Raw genomic sequence first — 20,476 nt, 5'->3', positions numbered from 1 at the left:
CCCTATAGCAGAGCCAAATGTTAAGCATGGCTGTCCCCATTTGAATAAGGAGACTGAGGCACAGAAAGGCTAAGCAGCTGGGTGCACAGGCCTTAGCTTTGCTCATCCCCTCTGGCATCTCACCATATTCCCTTAGTAGGTGGCCCAGGAGGACTCACACTCGACACTCTGGCTTAACCCTGCCTTGTTCCAGTCACATCCATCACAGTGGCGACCCCAGTCCCTCCCAGGGTAGCACACACATGACCAGGGACTGATGGAGCAAGGACTAAGTAGAGCACTAGCTGGGAGTGAGCTCAGTGCGACAAAGCTTGTCTGACATATAGAAGGCTGTGGGTTCAATCCTCAGCACGCGTGCATGCGCTCTCTCTCTCTCTCTCTCTCTCTCTCTCTCTCTCTCTCTCTCTCTCTCTCTCTCTCTCTCTCTCTCTCTCTCTCACACACACACACACACACACACACACACACACACACAATGTGAAAAACAGGTCACTAGTACTTGCTCCTTTCCTTCTTTAACAGGAGCCCTTGCCAAGGCCTGGGGACCCAACAAGGGCCTCTTTGGTGTCCTGGATGGAAGGGAGGTCAGTTTCCTGGAGGCAGGGCCCCAGGGTCCTGGCCTTCTAGACTGGCTAGAGGCCCAGCACCACACCTAAGGTTCCATTCTGGTGTAATCCAGCTCCGATGAGTCTCGCAGGCAGCCCCAGGCCCATGACCTCTGTTGACCTTGCACCCTTTGGCAAAGAAGCTCCAAAGACTTCCTTAGTCAATTTAGGACACATCTGAGCAAGTGGTGAGAATTGGATACTTTTGCTCTCAGTCACCACTCCCCAGCCCCAGGGTGTGTGCAAATGGTTTTAGCTCACTAACCCACTTAATGAGCAGTAACAAGTCACTCAGTCCTCCTGGGTGGAGACGACAGGAGATGATGCATCAAGACCCTGCATACAGCTGCTTGCTGATGCTTACGCATGCTGATGCTTATTCATTCTGATACTTGTTCATGCTGCTGCAGGTCTAGGTGGTCTCCCAGGCTCCACCACAGCCCACCTGCCTTGCCAGCCTACTTCCACTCATTCAAAGATAGCTCACAACCAGGAAGATCCAAAGCCATCTCGCAGCCATCAGACGGGCCCACTATCTTGGGCCTCAGAAGATAGGAGACCCATCCCAGGGTCCCAGCTGAGCATTTCATTCTCCCAGAGGTGAGGAGGGTCGGCAGCCCTCAGTCAGCCCTCACCTGCAAAAGACTGTCCCTCAGCCCAGACCCTCTGACCTTCTCCTCTCACCATCTCCCTCTGAACACTGAGGAGCCTCATCAGAGATGCAGAGCAGGGAAACACGGAGGCGAGAATGTCTCAGAGACCGGGGCCAACTTAGCACCCATGTCTACCCACTCCTCAGGCCTCTGCCCATCCCCATGCCTCTTAGCTACCCCATTTGGAGGTCCGGGGAAGGATGAGTGGGTTGAACAGTCCACCAGCCATATTGTCAGAGATGAAGATGACAACGTTGCCCTTGATGTCACCGTAGCAGAACACACCTTTGTGATAGTCAGACCTGGGAAGAGATGAGGATGGAACGTGCTCCGTTACAGGAGAGAGGAGATGGGTCTCTACAGAAGGGGGTTGTCCTTTAATCAGAACAGCCAAGAGCTGCCTCCCTGTGAGAGGCCTCCTGTGCCAGGGCACCGGGGTTCCACAGGGAAGAAAAGTGAACTTTCTGCAGACCTACTTTCTGCTTTCCCAAGCTTATGAAGGAGGTCCTTACCATACTGGCATCCTTGCCAGAACCTCCTGGGAGGTCCTAATGACATGCTGACCCCTTGCCAACTGACCTCCCTGCTCCTCGCTGCCCACTGATACTACTGATATTATCAGTGTGTCCAACCTTCCTGCATGGAGTTTCTCAGGCTGCTTGAGGCTTTTAGATTATTGACCCCAGCACTGCAGAGCCTTCTTCTGCCTTAGTGCCCCAGGGCCCTGTATACCTTAGGGACAGTTCCAACAGATTCCAGCCTTGCTCTGGGCCTCTGCCCAGCCACCAAGCATACCCCAGTCACCACTGAACCAAACTTCAGGTTCCATTTCAACCACTTTACTTCCCAAAGACCTCAGCATAGCAGGACAAGCCTCTGCTACCACTTGGTGGCTGGTGGGATGAGAAAAGAAAGCAAGGGACGGGGAGGGGAAGAAGTGACTGTGTAAACCCAGGGAAAGAAGCATCAAGGGGCAATATGGCACTGAGCTCAGAACCATCTCTCCTAGGTGCCTCGCTAGGGTCCCAGCCCCTTTCCCAGTGATGTGGCAGTTGCCACTGTACCCATCTCCTGTGAGACTTACCAATAGTCCATGACATTGACACAGCTATCCAGGTCAGTAAAGGTGAAGGCCCGGACACATTTGTGTTTACTGACATCAAAGAACTCTGGGAAGGAGAGAAGAGAGGGGCATACAGAGCTAAGAGCCATGTCCTAGGCTTGCGAGCTTTCTAGATGTGGCAAGCACCTCCCAGCACTCCCTGCCAACTCTCTGGCCATGTAGCCCACTCCACTCCACCTCACCATCACCACCGCCACCACAGCACCAAGGGTAGCAGATCCGAGAACAGCCGTTCACGAAGCCAAGATCCAGCTGCAAACTACCCTCTGATCCCCACTGTAGCCAGAACAAAGCCCCAGTACAGACCTCAGCCTGTAAAGTCCTATAGGATCAGACCCTCCACAGCCCAGCATATCTTCTATACCTGAACACCACTTCTGTGCCTCCTCCTACCTGGCCTGCAGCCCCCATCCAGCCACCAGGCTCTAATTGTGCCAGCTTTAACCTCTGTAGATACATCAACCTCAGCCACTTCCGGGTCCCACCACCCCCTGCTCTGCCCACCTTGAATATCCCCAGAACCCTCCCAGATCAGCTCCGTGACCACTTCTTAGAAAGGCCTCCTCCTCTTCAGCTAGGCCCACTGGCATTCTCCCACCTGGCTGCCTGCCTATCAGTCCCCCTCTCACCACCTTTATCTCTGCCTTAAGTCCATGTCTGTTGCATTTGAATACAGGGGCTTGCCTGGTTTGGACTGGCCTGGCCTGAGAGCTGTGTGAGGGCAAGGAGCATGTCTGCATGGCACCTGTGGTAGCCTTGGCATCTAACACAGCACCCAGGGCTCTGCTTTGCTGAGTGACTGTGGCCGTGATACACAGATGAAGGAACAAGGGCCAAGCCCTGGGTAATGTGGGTAGCAGGCAACTTCTGGCCCCCATGGCTTCTGCTAGTCTGTCCGTGTGTGAGTCCCTTTGGGTGTTTAGAGAGGACAGAGACAGCCATCTCTCCTCCCCATCACTTACCGCCCCTCATCAGGGCGAGAGCTTGGAAGCCCAAAGCCTATCAGAGACCTGGTAAATTCACAACAAACAGTTGTATATGAGAAAGGGATTGTACAGTGGTTTTGTGCAGGCTCACCCCATCCCTCACTGTCTGCTACTGGCCTGCCCAACATTGATCTTCTGAAAACATTATTTTCATCCTGCCCAAAAGCCTTCCACGGGGCCCTGACACACAGCTGCTACTGACTAAACCTCACCACTTTGGAAGCCTGGCTCCTTCTGGCAGCCTCAGCCTCAGTTCAGTCTAGCGTAATGAAGCTAAGGAGCAGCCCCCCACGTTTGAATGACAGGCCCTCAAATGTCTGCTTCCTACAGGTCCAGCCACCCCAGAAGGAATATGGGTCACAGAGCAGGGCTAACTGGGCTGAGCCACAGAGGTCAAGGCCCACAATGGTGCCCTTCCACCCTTGCCCCTGGCCTTGACCAAACGCTCTGAGCAGATCACGGCAGTTCAGTCAGCAGAACTTGATGGCGTGAGGAGCTGGGGCCAGGCTGAGGGTGAAGAGACAGACCAGCAGGAATCATGGGTAGCAACAAGCTCCTAAACTTCTCAAGCCCTTGCTTATGATGGGCTGCCTCTCTGGCTGTGTCACAGTCTGTCCTCTTGATAAGGACAGCGTTGGCTAAAGTACCCAGTGTATGCCAGGCACCTCACCTATCCAATCACTAACCCACACTCAGGAGAGATCACAGCATTACCCTGTTTTCCCTCTGGGTAGCTTGGGGCCCTTGAAAGTAAAGTAACTGCACAAAGCCACACATGTACTGAGTAGCAGGACCAGGGCGGAAACCTGGGCACTAGCTGTTACAGCTGCTCTCCATCCTATTTAGCTGGGTACGCACATGAATGTCCTCTCCGGCACAGAGGAGAAGGCAGATACTAGAGACTCACGCTGACAAATATTCGACCCCATTATGAAGGGGCTTGACAGGGAGAGGGCCTTGTCTTGTGCAATTTTTTTAAGAGGCACACCTGATTTGGACTACATGATCATGGAAAGGTCTCTGAGGAATTAACACCTGTGATGAATCAAAGGAAAAGTAGAAGCTCTGGGGTGGGGAGGTGCGTGGGGAGTAAGACACAGCACGCACACTGACCCACAGTGCCCAACAGAAAGGGCAAGAGAAGGTCATGGTAGCCTTGGCATGGCATGACAGGAGGAAGGTCTGGTCCAGGGAAAACAATGGGCAGCAGGGGCCAGACCGTCTGGCCTCGTGGACCACACCAAGGACCCTCCTCCATCCGTGCTTTGTGGGGGCAGGGGGTGTAAAGGTTTCCTGCAGGGAGACATTTCAAAAGCCCTTTTGTATCTATGGGGATCTTCAGGGAGATGCGCTAAGCAAGAGGAGGCTGCAGTGCTGCTCCAGTGAGAGCAGAAGGTGGCCTGGGCTGGAGGCAGCAGCAAGAAAAGGTGAGAATCAAGTGGAGAGAGTGGCGTGGGCTGGGCTTTAGAATGTGAACTGTTCGGTGAGTGAAGACATTCAGCACTCACTGAGCACACCGGCCTATAAAGCAGTCACCAACACAGCGGGTCGACACCAGGGCCTCTTACAGCAACACTCAGAGGCCCCACTGACCACAGCCTCTCTGTCCAACAACATTGCCAGAGGACTCCCATTCGTGCTCTTGGTCGCTCAGCCAACAGGTCTGTCCCAAGTGCACAGCTCGCTAGAAGCCAAGAGCAGGCCTGGAGAGCCCCGGAGACTCACCTATCTTTAGCCCAGTCGAGGCAACTGCAATGAGGTTCATGTTGTGCAGATATACCATGTCGACAACCCACATCTTCTGGTGGTGGAACTGCTGGGGCTGGGTAAGCTGGCAGAAGAAGAACAGAGGAGGCTCGGGCCACGGAAAGTTGCTAGCAGAGTGCAGAGAGGCACGGGGATCTTTCCTGCCACACAAGATCCTGGAGCAAGCACAGCCCTGGCATGGAGCCTTAATGCCAGCACTAGGAACGGGGCCCTGGCTAAACTCCTCCAGGCTGTCCCCTCATCTGTAAAATGGGCCTAGGGGTCACCCATCTTCATGATCCCAGTGACTTAAGGCCAAGCCCACCTCCAAAGCCTCCCACTTGCATGACAGCAAGCCCCCACTGGGCATTCACCAATGGTGCTGGAAGGCCCACCCTTGCCAGCATCCAACCCTAAACCAGCTCCTCCAGGAAGACCCTCCAGGACTCTCAAGACTTCCCACAAAGGCTTCCTCAGCCTCCTTAGGGCCCCAGAGGTGACATATAGCAGCCACGGCCAGGAGATCAGTCTACTAACACATCCTTCCATGCACATGTGGAGAAAAGGAAGACAAGAGTATGCCAGAAACCACAGGCTCAGGAGTGCACATGTGAACACACACACGTGCATGCATGTACATGTGAAAGAGTAATGAAACCTCCACAGATCTTACCCCCATGCAGGTCTCTCCTCCTACAAAGGCTGGCCCCGGCGGCAAGTATAAAGCAAGTATGGCCACATATGTGTGAAGTCCCTCACAGTGTTGACAGTGCTCTGCATAAGCCCTGGAAAGCAGGGCTTTCCTTATTGGCTGCAGGCTCCTCCACTAGCCTGGCAGTGTCAAGTGCACAGCAGATTTGCCTGGATGTGTCATTCTTTACTGCACTAGGCCATGAGCTGATAGCAGAAATGCCTTGATGATGTTGGCTTATACTCTTCTGTCCTCACTGAATGCCTCAGCCTGCTCAAGCATGCTCCGGGCCCCATACCATTAAGTGCCCCCACAGCTCACATAGGGACTACTACTCCAAGCCTCCTTGGGCAGACATCCCGGCCAGCATCCCATAGCTAGTAAGTGGTATAGGTAGGAAGTTGGACCCCAGAGCCCAGATACCATGACTTTCTGCCTGGTCCAGATAAAGGTTTCAATCAGCAGGACATGTCAGGGTATGTGGGGGTATGTCAGGGCAAGGAGAGAAGGTGGGCACTGGCACAGAGGCTGGAGGCTAACACTCATTGAGATGGGGACTCCAGGGACACGCTCCTTGGCTGAACTGCTTTGGAGGCACCTAGTAGACATCCACGGGGGACTCTGCTTAGCAGATGACAAGTGTGAGGGTCCCATGGTTAAGTCACAATCTGGACCTATGCCCTGTGACTTCAGGGCCTGGCTGCTCGGATAATGAGTGCCAAGGACAAGTCTACTCAGGGTGCCACAGCAGAGGCTCTCCACCAACCCCACGAGTGTCACACTCACCCGAAAGAGGCTCATCATTGAAAATGTCTCAGACCAGAACTGTAGGTTCCCGTCCTTGGTGACAGTCAGGAAACACCCCAACTTTTTAAACCGTTGGGTTAAAAATGCCACTTTTACAACCTCGCTCCCATGGCGCCTGTAGATGGCAAGAAACATGCAGACATGACTGAGAAAGGAAGTGTCCGCATGAACCAAGAGGTCAGCCAGAGGGGACAGCTACACACATGTGCTTACACACACACACACACACACACACACACACACACACACACACACACACACACACACCACACCACACCACACCACACCAAGAAACTGTAGGTAGCTCCAGGGGACATTGGACTCTGTCCCTTCTCCAAATGGACTTCAACTGGATCAAAAAAGGCCAAGCACGCGTCAGTGCTACCTGCCAGGGATTGCAAGGCCAGCTCTCTGGCTCTGAGGGCTCCCAGTCCCCCATGTCATCTGCCCATCTTGGATCATGGCAGGGCAAGGCAGGATACATCACCTGCATCCCACTCAGGCCTAGCTAGCTAGAACTAAGCCCCAGCGCTTTCATCTCTCCTCCGGGACCTTTTCCAAAGCTTGAACACAGGCGTGAGCTGACTGAGGCTAAGGGGGAAGCCATGCCACTGTGAAACGTGACTCCAGTTCGTGTCTCACTGCAGTTCCAAGAAGGAAGGGCAGGGCCACGCGTTCTAGCTGTAGATCTCTGTCTCCTGCCATTGGCCTATTTCTCTGTACTGAGAGTTACCACGATTCTCAGCTGTCTCTCTCTCTCTCTAGCACTTCAAGTCTGCCCCTTCCATCAAGACCAAAGACTGTGAGGACCAGAGAGTTGAGCCTGAAGCTAACACAGCCACGGGAATGGCATCTCAGGGAGGTCTGTTTCCTCATGCATGCGGTGGCCACGCCTCTCCCTTTCTGGACAGCGAAGGGATCAAAGAGGGTGGTGTGCTGGGTGTGTGCTCAGCCCACAGTCAGTAATGGTAAGCTGACTTTTAAGAGTCACTCGCTCATAAAATTAACTAAACTCTGCTTGGCTATTCTGGCTACTTTCTCCATCAAATCCAAGCTCCCTCTGGGTTTGTAGGCTGTAGAAATAAATTAGAGCAAATAAAAGAAGTGTCCTGGCATTTTATTTATTTATTTATTTATTTATTTATTTATTTATTTATGTCCCAGATTTTAAACATTCTTGAGCTCTGAAGAAACAGAAAGACTGGCAAAGAATTTACATCTAGCCAAGAATTCATGTCAAAATTACAGTTATAAAAACTCTCATTATTCATATTTAATTGGCTACTCCTCAATTAACTCCCAACCACAATTTCTCTTTACCAGCCACTCTTCTATGATCTCCATTAAGCACCCTCTCCACTAAAGCTCCAGTCAGCCAGAGGCAGAGACAACCTCTAGATCTCGCTCTTCTACAACCTGCACTAGGTGTGGCTCTCTAAGGGCCCGCCCACCCACCCTCAGCTGGCTCACAAAACTGTGCTCCACAGGAGCTGGCACCCTAGCCACACAACCCAGGCTGCTGGTGCTCCACCCCGGGGTGGTTCCAGGAAAGGAGAAGGAGTCCCACAGGCAGCCGAGCTCAGAGCCTTGGCTGATGAGGGCCAAGCGCTAAGCCAGTGGTTCTCAACCTGTGGGTCGGGACCCACTAGGTGGGATATCAAATGACCTGTTCATAGGGGTCACATATCAGGTGTTCACATTACAACTCAAAGCAGTAGCAAAGTTACTTTTACGACGAAGCAACAAAAGTAGTGGAGGATGGGGAGTCCCCACAACATGAGGAACTGCATTAAAGGGTCACAGCGTTAGGAAAGTTGAGAACCACTGCAAGCCAACAAACCACCCCTGGTCCCTGGGCTGGTAGAGGAGGACTGCCAGCGGGGGAGACAGGGTCACAGCATAGAAAGGAAAAGGCTGATAAAATGCGACATGTGCCATTCCAAAGCGTGGCGCTTTGCACCATTACATATTGTTTTTCAGCTGAAGGTGTTTGAGCAGCAGTTAGTTTGGGACATAAGATCCAAGTGGGAGTGATCTTTTTTCTTTTTCTTTTCTGAAACAGGGTGTCGCGTATACCAGGCTGGTCTCCAACTCATCCTGCAGCTGAAGGGGACCCTGAACTTTTGATCCTCCTGCCTCTACCACCTGAGTGCTGGGGTTCCAGGCACGCACCACCACCCCTAACTACCACCTTACTTCTGAAAAGCCAAGGGCACAGAGAGGACTGGGGATGAGCAGGCTGGCCACATCTCCTCCAGTTACTACACCTCCCCTACCGACCGTGCCCTCATTTCCCAGGGGAACTGGGGGATTTAGATCCGTTGGAGGAGGGCATGGCTGGGACGTGTAAAGGCTGGGATTTGATCCCACCACTGTGTGAAACAGGATCATACCTAGACTCCAAGCACGTGGGCAGCAGAGGGAGGAGGATCAGTTCAGCCTACATGTCGGATTGGAGGCCAGCCCCAGCCCTTGAGATGCACGTCGTCTCAAAAGTTAAATAAGTAATTTCCCCATAACTTTCCATTCTTCCTCAAACCTAGCACGCAACCACTCAGGATTTACAGCCTCCATGTTTTCACTTCCCTAGGAGGGCTCCCACGAAAACTTAAAACTTATATCAGATAAGTCTGTTTGATCTTCTCTTGTGGGTCATCAGCCACAGAAGCTCTTCAAGGCCAAACTTCAGTGGACACCGTGGTGGGGGCGGGGGAGGGGGGAGAGCAGCACCATGGGGGGAGGGGAGCAGCAGAGTGAATAGCTGCTCAGGCAGAGCCAAGGCCACCCTCTCCAAAGGGTCAGCAAGGCCTTGCAAGGCCCTCACAGCCTGGCTAGGGAGTCTACGGAACAGCTTCCTCCCAGGAGAATCCAAGCTGCACACACATGTGAGCCATCTGTAGCTCTGGGGAGGAAATCACCAGCTTCGCTCAGCACTGGCCCCGTCCAGGGAAACGGGAGAAACGGCGCAGTGCTCAGAAGAGGCGGGGACAAGCATGCAGAACAGCCCCGCCCCTTCCTGCCTCTTAGCCTAGGCAAGCCATGAGGCTGGCCTCTCTGAGCTCCTCTGTGACTAGGGGACAAGCTACCCACCTTCTTTCTCCTCATGACCACCCATAGCTTGTGAAGGACAAACTGAAAGGACAACAGGCCACCCAGCACTTTGATTGGGCTAGCAGAGAGGCTTGTGGACTGAGGAGGGGGCTCCCTGCAGGACTGGCGCCTGCACTTTTCCATCACACCCCAGCTGCAGGGAAGAGGCTCTTACAGGGGGATGATGGTCATGGGAAGGTGGAAGCGCAGGCGGTACTGGCTCTTCCTCATCTTCTCCTTGCCCTGGAACTCACGAATCATATAGTCCACATACTTCTGCTGCCTCGGAAAGACAAAGCGAGGGGAAGGAGGCATTGGCGGTGGTCTTGATATTTGCCTTGAGGACCCAAGCCTTGTATAGTGTTTTCCCTCGACTCTCTACAATGCAGGTGGCTCTGAAGCTGTCCTCTGAGCACTCACTAGGGACGTAGCCAAGCAAGGGGCTTGTGCTTGAATCTCAAATGTGCCAAGCATGGTGTATAACGCTAAGTAGCCCTCGGGCACAGCCACACTACCTAGCCACCCTTGAAAAGCTCCTGGTCACCTCTGCTTCGCACACAGGGCAATCCAACTGAAGCACCATGTCTGATGTGTCTAAGTCCATCCCCAAGTTAACAGTAGGGAGGGTCCACAGCTACGAAGGTATACCTACACCCTACAGACATCTGCAACTCTGGGCTCCAGTGGCCAGCCTCAGGAAAACATGGCCAAGCTACAAACATATGAAGCCATAACAAGAAATAGGAACAGGGAATGTTGACACATCTTAGGCCCAGCTACTCAGAAGGATCTCCTGAGTCCAAGAGTTCAAGACCCACATGGACAACATCTCATCTCAATGAGAATGGAAGGGATGGAGGGAAGGTGAGGACGGAACTCAATGGCAGAACACTTGCTTAGCGTGCACAAGGCCCTGAGTTCAACCCCTAGCACCACAAAAAGAAGAGCTGGTAAGAATCATTGTGTAGGTGGACAGAGAATGCTGGGAACATTATGTCTAAACCATGAGGAGGTGTTCATTGCAATTACCCCACAGACTGGTAATGCACACTCCCTGGGTTCAAGTACAGGCTCAGCAGGTAGCCAGCTCTGTAACACTGAAACAAAGGTCCTAATGGCTCTGAGCCTAAATTTCCCAGCCACTATCCCTTCTGGATCCTGTGAGTCGCCAACAGGGAAATACACAAAGTGCTGGGCATGGTGCCTCATCGTCCTCTTTATGACGTCAGTCTCCGTGACCAGGCTCTGCACGTTTCTGTAGGCTTAATGCCATGTGCTCTGTTGAATGTATTGTTGCTATGTTATGAAACCTGACAGTTCCGGATTCAACAGCCATAAGCTTGCCTGTCCCTGGGTGACAAGAAAGGGCCATGATACTGTCATGGTACAGATGCAGATCCCCCCACCCTGGATGGGAGGCTAGCTAGCTGTACCTCGGATGTGAAGAGCGAATGCCGGACACGGAGGTCTCGACATGGGGGGGCCAATGAGCCCACCTCACAGAATCCTCAAGGGAGACCCCTCAGAGACACCAAGCTTCCCTTCACCTGGCAAGTACCCCAACTGGTACTAGGGTCCAGATGGACTTTCTGATACTTGCCACCTCCCATCTCTAAGCCTCTGCCTGCTCCGCTGAGATGTCCAGGCTGGACCGTCTAGCTTCTCCTAGCCTCCTGTGGCAGCAGGGCACCCTCCTTACCCAGGTGACAAAGCCACTGCAGTCGGAGTCCACCTTCAAGAAGAGCACCTCGAGCGTCTCCTCCGACATGTTGCTCAGCACCCTCATCATGACCCTGATGAACCCTTCCTTGTTCAGGGCTTTGAGGAAGAAAGACATGGGTGCACAGTCACAGGTCATGTGACCCTCACCAGCCGCAGGCTCTAGGCACCCCACTCCACACACTCTCTGCCTCCTGCCTGTGACTGTCAGTTGGACCCCTCAAAAGAGGTGGGTGGGAGAAACTCTAGCTAGAGGTGCAGTTGCTTAGGAGGCAGCCCCTCTGCTCCCCAACCCTTCATCAGTCACAAGCTTGATCCTGCTTCCTCTTCCCTCAGCCTCCAGCATCCAGCCTAGCACAGGCTCACTGATTCCTGAGGCTTCTGCCATCACACAATTATCTTTCCCATCTCATTTGCCCACCCACGCTCAGCGATGCCTCATAAACATCTACCAGTGTGTTTACCCCACAGCAGGAGGGAGGGTAGACAGAGCCTCTCAACTCCAAATCCCACTTCAAGGGATCAAGGGATACAGACTAGAGCAACAAGTCTCCACAGACCAGAGGCACCTCCAGTGCAAGTGATGAGCAGCAACCACCGCAGCTCATTAAGTTCATCTTTTAAAAGCAATTTAAGAAAACAAAAATGTTTAGTCAGTATGATGGTATATGCCTGTAATTCCAGCATAGGAGGAGGAGCAGAGGCAGAAAGTTCAGAGTTCGAGGTCAACCGAGGCTACATGAGATCCTGTTTCAGAAAGACAGTAATAATAATAGTATAATAACAATAATAACAGTAACAACAACAACCTTTGCCTAGAGAGAGAGCGGGAAGAAAGGAGGAAGACAAGGCAAGCATAGAAGACTTTCTCCCTGACCTGGGTTCTATGCTTATAAGGAAATCTGGTTGCAAAGGTGTCAATTGGCTGGCCCTGACTAATTTTTTAATGTAATTAGTGCCTTTAAAAAAATTACTTCTTGGGCCGGGCGTGGTGGCGCACGCCTTTAATCCCAGCACTCAGGAGGCAGAGGCGGGCGGATCACTGTGAGTTCGAGGCCAGCCTGGTCTACAAAGCGAGTCCAGGACAGCCAAGGCTACACAGAGAAACACTGTCTCAAAAAAACCAAAAAAAAAAAAAAAATCACTTCTTTTTAAAAAGATTTATTTATTATTTACACAGTATTCTGCCCACATGTGTGCCTGCCTACCACAAGAAGGCACCAGATCTCATTACCAGTGGTTGTAAGCTACCATGTGGTTTCTGGGACTTGAACTCTGAACCTTTGGAAGAGCAGACGGTGCTCTTAACTTCTGAGCCATCTCTCCAGCCCCAAAAAATCACTTCTAAAACTCCTTCAAACACTGGAAGCCTCACAGTGGCCACAGACTATGCAGTATCTAGCTCCTCTCAGAAAGTACCATCTTCCACGACATCCTTCATACTTGGCTCCAGCCATAATGACCTCTCTTCACCCACTACTGGGCCTTTGCACAACATGGATGGCGCTTCCTGCACTTGCGCTCACTCTTTCTACAAGGATGCCTTTCTTCCTAAGGATTGTCTGAGGATGCTACCATCCCCACTGCCTGGCTTTCCTATTGTCTGACACCTTCACTGTCTCCCAATCCATTATCACTCAACAAACACTGGCCCAAGTGTTTCTGTGGGCACCAGGAAGTGAAAGTTCTGTTCTCTGCACCCTATGAATGCTGGCGGCATAAGAGGGACTTGGAGGAAATGAGGGTTGTCTGCCCAAGGTCACACAGCCATCAGGTTATTGGTAAAAAGGAATGTCAGCATCTGTCCTTAGAACTCATGGTCTGCACACCACCCTGCACTATCTTTAACAGAATAGCGCCATTGTCCCTGCCATACTAGACTGGGGGTCAAACCAAAGCCTGAGAACATGTACTCAATGGGAGAGATGGCCATCTCAAATACGTAAAGCTGGGGCTATCAGGCTTCCATGCTGTCACAGGAACTAGAGAGAAAAGCCAGCTTGATTTCCTAACCCTCCATCAATGCAGAGGGAATTGTCCTTCCCCAAACTAACACCATGCCCAAAGTTTTCAAAATAAAAATCTGAGGTGGGGAAGTCAGTTCTGCGGTAAAGCACTTGCCTTGCACATATGAAGACATGAGGAACCTATGTACGAAGCCAGACATGGAAGCACATGCCTGCGGCCCTAGTCCTAAGCAGGGCAAAGACTGCTGGATCCTGGGGGCTTGCCATCCGCCAGCCTTGCCAAAAGAAGAAACCTCTGCTCTGGTGAAGAGACCCTGTATCAATCAAGTAAGGTGAAAAGCAATAGAAGACATCTTGATGCCGGCTTTTAGCCTCTACATGTGCACACTCTCTCTGTGCCTCTGTCTCTCAGTGTCTGTGTGTCTGTCTGTGTGTCTGTCTGTCTGCCTGCCTGCCTGCCTGTCTGTCTCTGTCTCTGTCTCTCTCTGTCTGTCTTTCTCTGTGTCTGTGTCTGTCTCTCTGTCTTTCTCTGTGTCTCTGTCTCTATCTCTGTCTGTCTGTCTGTCTGTCTGTCTGTCTGTCTGTCTGTCTCTCTCTCTCTCTCTCTCTCTCTCTCTCTCTCTCTCTCTCTCTCTCTCTCTTTTTCTCTGTGTGGCTGAAAAACTCAAATGAACAGGAAAGTAGATGTGCCCAGCACTAGCATCCATAGTGTAGCAACTCAAGACTGACGATGCCTTTAATCTTACTTGACTTTCAGGAGTTATCATCCCAAAGGGCATAAATCAAGTTGCCAGGATAGAAAAGGTCTGATATGCAGAGGGTATCCCCAAAACATCAATGAAAAGTAAATAAACAAAATGGAGGAATGGTTCCAGTCATGGAAGAACAGTTAGACCCATCAGAAGGGTTGCCTAGGAGGCTCCGAGGTACAATGCCAAGTCCTTCAGATATAAAAAGAAGGGTATGTAATAACTCAATAGTCCCCAGCTTAGGGCATTTCTACTTTACTGTGGTGCAAACGCATATAATCACCATTTCTTGCTTTCATGGGATAGCCCACACTTTATTTTAAAATGTGCATTGTATTAGCTGATTTTACCCCAGAGGCTGAGTAAGTGTTCTGAGCACATCTAGTAAGGGCAGGTGTAAAATGCTTCCTCAGCTCAGAATATTTTCTAGTTCAAATTAGTATCTGAGGAGTCAGATTAGAGACCCATACAGAGACCCCAGGATGGGCAGATCCTGCTGTTCACACCCTCCTGTGGTCCCTCCTGCTTAGGGTGAGACCTTTGACTTACTCTTAAACAACAGGGCATCACATCTTTGCCACCGTCCCATGACACAAGATTGTGACTCCTGTGAGTGCGGTTCTACCCTTGGCTCAAGCCTTGCCATCTGTCATGTAGGTAAATCCCATGTGGCCAGCCACTGTGGGGTGGCTTCTGGGAGCTAAGGGCAACCTCTTTGCAACAGCCAGAAAGAAGTGAAAGGTCTCTATACCACAGTTTCAAGGATCTGAATTCTAGAGCAGTGTATGTAAGCTTAGAAGTAAGTCCTTACCAAGTCAAGCCTCAGATGACAACATGGCTCTAGCTGACTTCCAAACTGCAGTTTTTGAGATCCTGAGCAGGGAGGCTGCTCAGCCCTGGCCTCACTCCAGACCCATGGAAACTATGAGATCACGAGCACTCAGTGGGAGTCACAGAGACCAGGCTACAACATGGCCATACCTCCAGTCTTGGCTGTCTCCTTCTCAAACACCTTTTGTAGGTCGCCCAGGCTCATCTCAAACTGCTGGGTCCTTTGATGGATCTCCTTGCTCTTCTGCAGCGGGTCACCAGAAGTCTCCTTATCTTGGGATCCACCTGGATGGGCCAGCTGGGACAAATATGACCACAAGAACTAGGCACTAAGAAAGTTAGTTCTCCAAGCCAAATGTTTGTTGGCATGTTTGGTTTATAAGGGGGAATCTGTGAGGAAGTGGCTAAGTGCAGTGTTGCTTACTGCTCAAAACAGTGGGGCTTCCTTACTAGCTCTGATGTGTTTTAGTCCTATCACGATGGAGAAAGGTCTAAAGTCCTTCTTGTGGTGGCAGGGAGGTAATCCCTGTCCTCTTATGGATGCTGTGTTTGGGTCAGCAAGGTTAGATAACATGGACTCCTGTTTTTTTTTGTTTGTTTGTTTGTTTTGTTTTTACCTTTTAGTTTGTTTTATTTATTGAGACAGAACCTCACCCTGTAGCCCAAGCTGGCCTTAAGAGCCTCCTGCCTCAACCACCCAAGTGCTGGGGTTACTGGAGTCTGCCACCCCAGCTTGCTTAAAACTCTTTAATGGACTGCAGCCACAGCAGAGGGGCGAACATGCTTGGGCTCCTCCTATGGGTGTCCACTAAGTCCCTCATGATCTACACGCGCTGATGAGCACCAGGCACTGCGGACCCAACAAGGAACAGAGCTGAGAATCCTGCCTTCACAGAGCCAGATGGAGTTGACACTTTCCATCTCCCTGAGGCCGGCTGGGAACACCAGCACTGCCTCAGCCTTTCCCTGTCGTCCCTGTCCCTGCTTACTGCTCCTCTTGTTCGTTCTTCTTGATATCCACGTCCCAGCCCCCATCCCAGCCCGAACTCTGGCCTATGGCAGGCTCAAGCACAATGCGTCCTCAACAAGCCTGGGGTCTGCCTGTCCTTCCTTTCCAGTCCATCTCTCAGCACTGATATCAGTCTCTCTTCCTAGGAGGCAAATATGGCCATGACTTTGCCTGGCCCTGACACACTGCATAGCTGTTCCCTCCACTTCCCGCTCCTAAGCTTAGCACTCAGAGCCTTTCACAGCCTCGCTTTCAGAGGCTTCTGCCTTTCAAGGCACATGCCATGTCCCAGGCACCCCAACTGCACCCAAAAATCTAACAGAGCAGGTGTTCTGCTTCTGAGGCTGCATGCTATGCACAGCACTGCCCTCCTGCCCTGTGTCTAACCTCCACTTGCCAGCACTTTCTCTAAGCAACTTTTTCTTAATCTTCAGTTAAGAGCCACCACCGCCAGCTCTAACATTCCCCAGGCTCTGATCATATCTGCCGCTCTGGCATGTCTCCCATCTATACACGCAGACAGCAGGCTTGAGAGGAAGCCCATGACTACAGAGTCCTGGACTCTGGGTTGGAATTACAAAAACTCTCCCACTTTGAAGCTATTTTATCTTGGGCATTTCTCATCACCTCTCTGAACCACAGATTTCTCCACCTGAAAAACAAAAATCCATAGCACCCAGCCTGCAGGGTTCTCAAGACATAAATGACACAGGAAACTACATGAAGGCCCAGGAAAGTGGCTTCACAGTAAATGGTGGCTCTTGTGACATATCTTGGAATGAGATTTAGGAAGATGAGGGACACATTCAGTAAACTTAATCACAATTTGCACTGTCTCTATATTGCCCGGTTCCATGCACTGAACAGATAATGTGATATAAGTCTGGCTTGATGATAACTTCTATAATCCACCTCACCACTATCACTACTTTGCTAGATAAAACTAAGTGTCAGCCATGAACAGACTGTGAATTGATATCCGTGTGTGTGTGTGTGTGTGTGTGTGTGTGTGTGTGTGTGTGTGTGTGTGTGGCATTTGGTCCGTGCTGTGTTCTCAAAGAAAACGCCAAGTTAAATGTGAGATGATGAAAGCACACACCAGCAATCCCAGCCAGCACCTGGGAGGCTGAGGCAGGGCTGCCACAAATGTGAGGCTAGCCTAGGCTTCACAATGTAACCCCGATTGTGTGTCTTTACTCCCAGCACTTAGAAGGCAGAGGCAGGCAGATCTCTGTGAGTTCAAGGCCAGCCTGATCTACATAGTGAGTTCCAGGCAGGCCAGAGTTACATAATGAGACACTGTGTAAAAAAAAATAAAAAAACAAAGCAGTAGGACTGGGGATACAGGCCAGTATCGAACATGCCTGGCTTACTGAAGGTCCTGGGCTCCAGCGTTAGTATTGGGGTGCGGAGGAGAGGAGAGGGGGGAAGAGGAGCCTGCTTCTTAGGCTCACCTTAGTTACCATGTGGCCCTATAAATACCTAGGTTTGCAAGCCTGGTGCAGAATGTAGTGGACCTATGCTGATGACATCTTGGAGGGCAGTGGACTTGGAGGCTGGCAGGTGACATTTCACGTGGCTCCTGAGTGCCCTCTCCTTTTGCTCACTCTGCTGCATTCTTACCTTTTGAGGCCGAGGGTTCTCTCCTAACTTCTCAGAAGACATTCTTGGCCTAAGATGAGTGATCACAGACGCTTTAACCCAAGTCTTCAGAACTGACCTAGGAGGTTGGAAAAAGTCAAAGGAGACGATGGCTGCCTCCTGTCCACAGACACTCCTACTAAGTGTCTCATAGCATTCCCTTTCCCATAGAGACCCTCCCTAAGTTTACAGTGGAGCCTTCTAGAATGGATGGAAAGGCCAGCCCGCTGAAGCCATGAAGTTTCCCAGGTTACTTTACTCCTAGCTTAAATCCAGGATCTGTAGCATCCAGGGGCTTGGTGAGCATGTGATGATCCCATGAGCCATTCACTACTAAGGAGAAGCAGATCCAGAGGTAGACACGCATCCGAGGTAAAAGGTCCTGCTGAGGACCTTCCCCTACACACACACCCCCAACACATTCCAGCCATGTTCCTAATGAGAGGTTAAGAGATCGGGGCACTAGACCAGCAGGGACCCCAGACCTGATGAGAGTTAGGAGGCATTCTCAGAGAGCAGAATTGCCAGCAATGCAGGAGAAGAAACTGCCAAACCCAGGGGACTGACAAGTAAGCCATGTGACTGGAACACAGGGCTCCTAGGAGGCATCAGGGAGAGAGGGAACGTGGAGAGAAAATAGAAGGAAAACAAGGCAAATGCAAGATCGTACGCATCTGGCTCGGAAGACTGAATGCATGAAGGGCAGTAGGGAAGGCAATGAGGAGAAACATGGAAGACTGGCCGAGAAGTCCCCTCCAGTGGTGTCTTGACAACTCTCAAGTCAGGACCAAGGGAAAGCGAAGAGGCAAGAGGAAGGGCGAGAAGCCAAGATCCAGGGTAACCAAGGGGAATGGCAGAAACCTCTCCAGAAAAAGGAGCAGGGAGGGAAGGGGGCATAGTGACCACTCAGCTAGAAATAAAACTCAAATATCTGAAAATTTGGCGATTGATAAGCTTTGGGCATAGATATATTTAGTGAACAGAAAAAAGAAACACAAAAGACCGCTAGGATGTAGTAATTTAAAAAGAACACTGAGCGGGGCATGGTGGCTCACGCCTTTAATCCCAGTACTTGGGAGGCAGAGGCTGGCGGATCGCTGTGAGTTCGAGGCCAGCCTGATCTACAAAGTGAGTGCAGGACAGTCAAGATAACATAGAGAAATGCTCTCTTGGAAAAAACAAAAACAAAAACCCAACTGAAAATGGCAAGAAAATAACTGCAAAAGTATATTTATAAGTACATTTCTGTTAAATATATGAATGTGTATGTTGATGCATGCATAACCTGCTAGGGCTGGAGAGACGGCTCAGCAGTTAAAAGCACTGACTGCTCCTGCAGAGGACCTGCATTCAAGTCCTAGCACCCAACATAGCAACACACAACTGTCTGCAACTACTGTTCTAGGGGGTCTAGTGCCCTCTTCTGACCTCCTTGGAAACTGCACACACATAGCGCACATACACACATCCACATAAAACACTTATACAGACAAAAAAATTAAAAAATTAAAAGGCCTGGGGAAATGTGCCTTAAGTTTAGTGGCAGTTATTTGCGGCAGATGCGATGGGGCATGTCACATGTTAAACACGCATTTCTCTAACACACACAAATGGGGGAGGGAGAGAAAATGCTCTTTGCTGGCTGAGACAAACAACTTCCTCCTCACATCAGAACAGAGGGAGAAGGTGGTCCCTACAGCCTTGGGCATCGGCATCTACCCTCCCCCATCACTCTGTGGCAGGGTAAAAGGGGCAGGGTCCCTGCGGGTGTTCAGGAGTGCAGCCCCTGCACTGGCGTCCCCCTCCCCACAGAGTACCTTGAGGAAGGGAAAGCTGACCACCAGAAGGCTGAGGATGGCTATTTAGTTCTGGCAAGAGCAGTAGGGGTTGGTGTCTGAGCATGAACACCGAAGGAAAAATAACACAATTGTCCCGTAGTAGTTTGTGAATGAAGGGGAAAAAGAGAACACGAACTTGGGGAGATGGGGAAGAGGAGACGGGCAAGGATAGCTCCTAGCTGTGAGTATCCCACTGGGTGAAGGGACACAGTGCAGCACCGAAGTGAGGTGGGAGAGTGTCCCAGCATGCCTTGGGCAGCTGCCGCAGTTAACAGGGCCTCACGTGAATGATGGGTAATGTCTGTCTGGATCCCTGCTGAAGGGAAAGTGAGTGGGCCCCAATCCCTGTCCTACTTCCTGTACCCCAGGGACTTGCCCAGCCTAGCTGAGACACTAGGTCAGGTGGAGCGGAAGTAGCTGAGAGCTCCAGCTGGTGGCAGTTTGACCATGGACATGCTGGGATCTATCTGCCAGTTCAGTCAAGACCTTGTCAGAATGGAGATGAGGTTTGTATCCCTTTCAGGCAAAGAGGGCGCACTCCCAAGCTGCTCTGCGAGGCACGGGGTGAGACTATGTGGGACTGGACGTTATTTTTGTCTGGGAAGGCGGGGAAATGTGCGCGTGGGTAGGAAAGGCCTTGGGATTGAGGCTGGAGGAAAACTGCTCCCCACGTGGCAGCAACAGCAAAGCCCTGCTGCGGGTAGGTGGGAGTGGGTGGGAGGGGCGGGGCCTTGGGAGGCGGGGCCAAGGACTGGAAGCAAGAGGCGGGTCTTTCGTACTCCTCTGCCTATGACTTCAGCAAGTAGTTTTCTTCTACGACCTCTAGTTTGGGAGGGTTGTCCTTTGGTCTTCTCCCTGGAGCTGGGGTGGATTTCGAGGTCTCGGCAGGACCCTTATTATTATTATTATTATTATTTTTTTTTTTTTTTTTTTTTTTTTTTTTTTTTTAGGACCCTTATTTTTGATTCTCTTTGGCTGGTCAGGGCTCTCTTCAGTGCTGGCACTTCGCGGGGCTCCGTTT

The 20,476-nt window shown here is 51.2% G+C and overlaps 1 protein-coding gene across 1 annotated transcript in view; it reads right to left on the bottom strand.

Moving 5' to 3' along the window:
- The window catches only part of Efcab8 (EF-hand calcium binding domain 8), a 60,466-nt gene that overhangs the window by 35,556 nt on the left and 4,434 nt on the right, over positions 1–20,476 (bottom strand). Inside the window, exons 3-10 of the mRNA XM_051144820.1 lie at positions 17,600–17,737; positions 15,118–15,265; positions 11,401–11,519; positions 9,877–9,980; positions 6,591–6,726; positions 5,093–5,198; positions 2,343–2,427; positions 1,436–1,560 (exon numbers count right to left, since the gene is read on the bottom strand). Of these exons, the coding sequence (XP_051000777.1) occupies positions 1,436–1,560; positions 2,343–2,427; positions 5,093–5,198; positions 6,591–6,726; positions 9,877–9,980; positions 11,401–11,519; positions 15,118–15,265; positions 17,600–17,737 (961 nt within the window). The remainder of the gene's footprint in view (positions 1–1,435; positions 1,561–2,342; positions 2,428–5,092; positions 5,199–6,590; positions 6,727–9,876; positions 9,981–11,400; positions 11,520–15,117; positions 15,266–17,599; positions 17,738–20,476) is intronic.

The sequence above is a fragment of the Acomys russatus genome, chromosome 4, assembly GCF_903995435.1.
Source record: "Acomys russatus chromosome 4, mAcoRus1.1, whole genome shotgun sequence".
Taxonomy (NCBI): Eukaryota; Metazoa; Chordata; class Mammalia; order Rodentia; family Muridae; genus Acomys; species Acomys russatus.
Note: the sequence above shows the minus strand (reverse complement) of the source record. Positions and strands in the feature narration are given on the sequence as shown.